Source organism: Jaculus jaculus, chromosome 19 (genome assembly GCF_020740685.1).
Source record: "Jaculus jaculus isolate mJacJac1 chromosome 19, mJacJac1.mat.Y.cur, whole genome shotgun sequence".
Lineage (NCBI taxonomy): Eukaryota > Metazoa > Chordata > Mammalia > Rodentia > Dipodidae > Jaculus > Jaculus jaculus.
The window spans coordinates 52,365,031-52,371,030 of NC_059120.1; the positions used below are offsets into that span (position 1 = coordinate 52,365,031).

The following is a 6,000-nucleotide window of genomic DNA, read 5'->3' on the forward strand; positions in this document are numbered from 1 at the left end:
TAGGTACTATCAAAGTTGTTATTGAAATATCTTCAGATGGTATCTCATGATCTGTATATGTTTGGTCTGATCCCATCTTCCTTCTATGTCTGTAGTATTTCTTGATATCTGAATGATATCCAGGACCTCCTGGCTTTACAACGGTTACAAGCCCTCTTAAATGGGGCATTTGAGGCTGAGTTACTCAGAGAAGTTACTCCACTCCCTAGAGCTTATAGGCAGGGGTCATCTGTGGAGGCTAGCAAAGGATGTGGTATGAAAGTAAAGGTTGATTCCTGGGACTGGACATTTTGGGAGTCTCGGGTTATTTCTTTTGACTTTTGTCTCTTGTCCAACCAAAACCATACGCTTTCCAAAGGCTGCCTAGTGACCAGAGAACTCCGGTGGGGTGAGCCTTCGGGATGGTACTGAGTACTAGTGACCACTGTCAGCCAGGGAACCCTGTGATCTTTTGGAAAGCTTAATTTCGTCTCCATGGACACAACCTCCTGATCCAAATATTAAAGCTCACCAGTCTTGGTGCTTCATGAGCCTGTAATTCAGGGTCATTCTTTGCTGTGGGAACAAGATGTTTCATGGTTCTCAACAAACGGCTTAGGTCAGGAATAAAGCCCAACCGGAATTAAGGTCACTCTACACCTGATACTGTCCCCAAATTCCTAATCCTCAGATATCCAAGGCCAGCTGTTGTCCGCTATAAATAAACCGATGATACCTTACTCGCTTCATGTTAGCGCCCGGACAGCCATTCCCGGGGATATCAGAGAAGGGAAGCTGGGCCACAGCCCTGAGCTTCCACCGATTAGATGTCTGCCGTCGGCATGGGGCCACGGAAAACTGGCCCAGAGCACCACAGGTGGCCCATCCTCGGGCCAGTCCCGTGGGCATTTCAGCTCTGAAGGAAGAGGTCACTCCTGCGGCTGTTCAAATGGTTATCCTTCCCCAGCAACCTCCATGGAATGAACACATTACACTCACACAGAGAGGAAGGCAGACAAGTAGCCAATTCCTATAGGAAAGCAACGTGAACGGAAGAGTCCAGGGATGGACGGCTCTGAAAGGGTGCTGACGCCCAGCCTCCCGTCGATAGTTCCTCCTCTTTTCTTTTTCCTTTCATTCATTCATTCATTCATTCATTCATTCATTCTTGTTTTGTTTTGTTTTTTTGAGGTAGTGTCTCACTATAGCTCAAGTTGACCTAGAATTCACTGTGTTGCCTAGTCTCATGGTGGCCTTGAATTCATGGTGATTCTCCTATCTTTGCCTCCCAAGTGTTTGGATTAAAGGAAGGCATGCATCGCCACGCCTGGCTAACCCTTTTTTTAAAAATGATTTATTTATTTATTTATGAGAAAGAGGCAGAGATGGAGAGAGAGAGAAAGGGGGGGTGGAATTGGTTGCGCCAGGGCCTCCAGCCACTACAAACGAACTCCAGAGGCATGCACCACCTTGTGCATCTGGCTTACATGGATCCTGGGGAATTGAACCTGGGTCCTTTGGCTTCACAGACAGGTGCCTTAACTGCTAACCCAGCTCTCCAGCACGTCTTTTAAAAAATATTTTAATTTATTTTTTTTGAAAGAGCGAGAGAAAAAAAAAAAAGGGCACACCAGGGCCTCCAGCCACTGCAAACTAACGCCAGATGCATGCACCACCTTGTGCATTTGGCCTATGTGGATCCTGGGGAATCGAACCTGGGTCCTTTGGCTTTGCAAGCAAGTGCCTCAACCGCTAAGCCATCTCTATAGCCCAGTTCCTCCTCTTGAGGCTACAGCCGTAACGAGGAGTGTCTAGGCAGTCAGGCATATCCTGTTGGATCGGCACCAAAGAAGCCAGAGGTCTGCCAAGATCACCTGAAGGGGCTGGACAGAGAGCGGTCCCTCCGGCATTGCGGAATACAGCCCTCGGTTTTTCTCCCGTGGTCACACTGAGGAGAGGGGCTTTACCTGGCTGGAGCAATCTCGGGGAGTCTGCTCGTGAAGTTATGTGTGTGTGGCTCTTACCTCGCGAACGCCCTGTGGTTTTAGGGCTGACGTGGAGAATCTCAACAGCCAGAATGAAGCTGAGCTCCGGCGCCAGTTTGAGGAGCGGCAGCAGGAGACGGAGCATGCGTACGCTCTCCTGGAGAACAAGATCCAGCTGCTGCAGGAGGTGAGGGGTGATGCTGGGCTCCCTCACCTCTCCTCCTCCTCCCTGCCACCTCGCCCTCTGGCCTCCCGCCTCCACTTTCCCTCTGCAGTTCATCAAGTGTCCTTTTGTCTTAGTGCCATTAGCAACCTCTCAACTGTCCATCTTTTCCTTTTTTTTTTTTTTTTTTTCTTAATGGTTTTTCGAGGTAGGGTCTCGCTCTAGCCCAGGCTGACCTGGAATTCACCCTGGAGTCTCAGGGTGACCTCAAACTCACAGCGATCCTCCTACCTCTGCCCACCGAGGGCTGGGATTAAAGGCGTGTGCCACTACGTCTGGCTTTTATTTATTTATTTATTTTTGATTTTTCAAGGTTCAAGTAGGGTGTCGTTCAAGCCCAGGCTGACCTGGAATTTACTATGTAGTCTCAGGGTGGCCTCGAACTCACGGCGATCCTCCTACCTCTCTGCCCACTGAGTTCTGGGATTAAAGGTGTGCACCGCCACGTCCAGCTTTTATTTATTTTTTTCTTGTTTTGATTTTTTCAAGGTTCAAGTAGGGTCTCGTTCAAGCCCAGGCTGACCTGCAATTCACCATGTAGTCTCACAGTGGCCTTGAACTCACGGCGAACTTCCCTTCTTTTCTGCAGGAATCCAGGCTAGCCAAGGGTGAGGCTGCCCGGATGGCAGCTCTGGCGGAGGCCGAGAAGGAGTGTAACCTGGAGCTGGCGGAGAAGCTGAGGAGCGCCACCAGAGACAGGGACGATGCGCCGGGAGGCCAGGGCGAGCCTGACGGCTACGCCGAGGCGCTGGCTCAGAGGGACAGGTAGATGTCTTCGGTGGTCATTTCATTGTTTGTCTTTTGCCTTTCCCCCCCTCCCCCATGCTGAGAGCCACAATGTCCCCTTGGAGGATTGATGGCGGAAGCTTCCACCATTTCTGAGATTTGATGGCCCCACAGCCAAAGAATTTTGTTGTTATGACTTAGTCTTCCATGTAGACCATTCGTTTGTTGGCAGTCAGGAGTATAAGCAGATTAATCCCAGGATTTGGGAGGCAGAGGCAGAAGGATCACTGGGAGTTTGGGACCAGCCTGAGACTTCATAGTGCATTCCAGGTTAGCAAAATTCAGTTGGGCTAGAGTGAGACACTACTTGAAAAAAAAAAAAAAAAGAGGTGGGGGGGAGGGCTGGAAAGATGGCTTAGCAGTTAGGCGCTTGCCCATGAAGCCTAAGGACCTCGGTTCAAGGCTTGATTCTCCAGGACCCACGTGAGCCAGATGCACAAGGTGGCACATGCATCTGGAGTTCGTTTGCAGTGGCTGGAGGCCCTGGTGCGCCCATTCTGTCTCTATCTATCTGCCTTTTTCTCTCTGTGTCTGTCTGTTGCTCTCAAATAACTAAAAATATACAAAAATATACAAAAAAAATGTAGAAATTTTTAAAAAGTGGGATAATAAAGTGCCCGGTTGAATGGGGACAAGCATGGGTTTGTTCTTGCCTTTCTTTTTTGAAATTTATTTTATTTACTTGAGGCAGAAACAGAGACAGAACAGGCACCCCAGGGCCTTCAGCCTCTGTAAACAGACTCCAGATGCACACGCATCTGGCTCACGTGGGTCACGGGGAATCAAACCTGGGTCCTTTGGCTTGGCAGGCAGATTCGTTAGCGGCTAAGCCATCTCTCCAGCCCCGTTCTTGCCTTTCTTTGGCTAGGAGAATCGAAGAGCTGCGGGAGAGCCTCGCCGCCCAGGAGGGCCGCCTGGAGCAACTGTCTCAGGAGAAGCAGCATTTGCTGCGGCTGCTGGAGGAGCGCGCGCAGGTGCAGGTGAGGCGGGCAGCGGCGGGCGCGACCTGGGCCCTGGGACCGCCCGCAGCACGGCTCCTTCTTCCCTGCTGCTGAGCATTCAGCGCCTGAAAAGAACGTGCGTGCTTTTGCGGGTCAGGAGAACACCCGGGGCTCGGCTGCTTCTCTGCGCAGGGTCTCCGATGGGGAGATCCAGGTGTGTGCTGGGCAAGGAGTTCTCGGGGGCCCGCTGGCAGAAGTTGTTTCTGCACGGTTTGTACGTGGAGGTTTCGCAGCCAGAAGTAGAGAAGAGACTGGTGCTTCCGTAACTTCTAGATGCTTCTTCAAGAGCTCACCCGGTTAAGTCAGAGCCACTAGTATTTTGCCCATTTTTGCTTAACTAAGAGTCAAAGGACTAGGCAGCTTAATTGCATCTGGAAACTGTCCATTTTTTTTGCCGTGTGGCAGCGTAGTTGTGTAGTGACGGTCTGTCACCTGTGCCCTACCTTGTTACTTAGAAGCAAAATTTGGGGCTGGAGAGATGGTCTAGCGGTTAAGCGCTTGCCTGTGAAGCCTAAGGACCCCGGTTTGAGGCTCGATTTCCCAGGACCCACGTTAGCCAGATGCACAAGGGGGCCCATGTGTCTGGAGTTCGTTTGCAATGGCTGGAGGCCCTGACGCACCCATTCTCTCTCTCTGTCTGGTGGTGCCTTTAATCCCAGCACTCAGGAAGCAGAGGTAGGAGGATTACTGTGAGTTCAAGGCCAGCCTGGTACTACAGAGTGAGTTCCAGGTCAGTCTGGGCTAGAGTGAAATCCTACCTTAAAAACAAAACAAAACAAAATTATTTAGGGCTGGTGGAGAGATGGCTCAGTGGTTAAAGGCATTTGCTCCCAAAGCCTGACTTCCTGAGTTTGATTCCTTAGTACTTATGTAAAGCCAGGTGCACAAAGTGGTGCATGCATCTGGCATTTGTTTGCAGTGGTTAAGAGGCCCTGCTGTGCCCATTCTCTTTCTCTCCCCTCTTATCTCTCTCTCCTTGCAAATAAATAAATTTTAAAAATGTTTTATATACATTTTTATTAGGAAAATGCAACTAGCAATAAGAACTAGATTTCGGTCTTGACTAATTATTATAGTTGTGACAATGGATATATCACTTTTCCACCCCCATGAGTGTAAAACTAGATTCGCCCAGTCACTAAAGACCATAATGTTACCATTCTTCAATGACATCCAGCAGCCCTGGAAAAATTATGACTTTAGAGTATTTTGAAAGAAATAATACAATAGGTCCAGTTCTGAAGTAAAACCACGCTCATTGCTCGCTGAATATTTCTTGACACACATATACTGAAATACTTATGTACATATACTTATTATTTTCATCATGACCTTTGGTAAGCACTTAAGTTAATATATGTAGTTTTATGAAGTAAATATATATAGTTCTGTGGTTAGAATACTAGTGATGCTAATTGATTTGGAATCAGTTTTCAGAATGGATTTAAAGTACAAAAAGATTATCATTTCAAGAAGACCAAATTATATTATACTCTAAAAGAATGCTTTAGAGGGCTGGAGAGATGGCCTAGCGGTTAAGCACTTGCCTGTGAAGCCTAAGGACCTCGGTTCGAGGCTCGGTTCCCCAGGTCCCACGTTAGCCAGATGCACAAGGGGGCGCACACGTCTGGAGTTCGTTTGCAGAGGCTGGAAGCCCTGGCGCGCCCATTCTCTCTCTCTCTCCCTCTATCTGTCTTTCTCTCTGTGTCTGTCACTCTCAAATAAATAAATTAAAAAATGAATTAAAAAAAGAATGCTTTAAGCTGGGCGTGATGGCGCACGCCTTTAATCCCAGCACTCGGGAGGCAGAGGTAGGAGGATCGCTGTGAGTTCAGGGCCACCCTGAGACTCCATAGTGAATTCCAGGAAAGCCTGAGCTAGAGTGAAACCCTACCTCAAAAAACCAAAAAAAAAAAAAAAATGTTTTAGATAGCTTAGTGGTTAAAGTGCTTGCCTGTGAAGCCAAAGGACCCAGGTTTCATTCCCCAGTACCCACATAAGCCAGATGCACAAGGTGGCACATGCA

General features: G+C 48.6%; 1 protein-coding gene across 1 annotated transcript in view; it reads left to right on the forward strand.

Annotated features, from left to right (window-relative positions):
- LOC123456047 (myomegalin-like) overlaps positions 1-2,956 on the forward strand; it is a 136,806-nt gene extending 133,850 nt beyond the window's left edge. Inside the window, exons 6-7 of the mRNA XM_045138661.1 lie at positions 2,028-2,151; positions 2,777-2,956. Of these exons, the coding sequence (XP_044994596.1) occupies positions 2,028-2,151; positions 2,777-2,956 (304 nt within the window). The remainder of the gene's footprint in view (positions 1-2,027; positions 2,152-2,776) is intronic.
- The last annotated feature ends 3,044 nt before the right edge of the window (positions 2,957-6,000 follow it).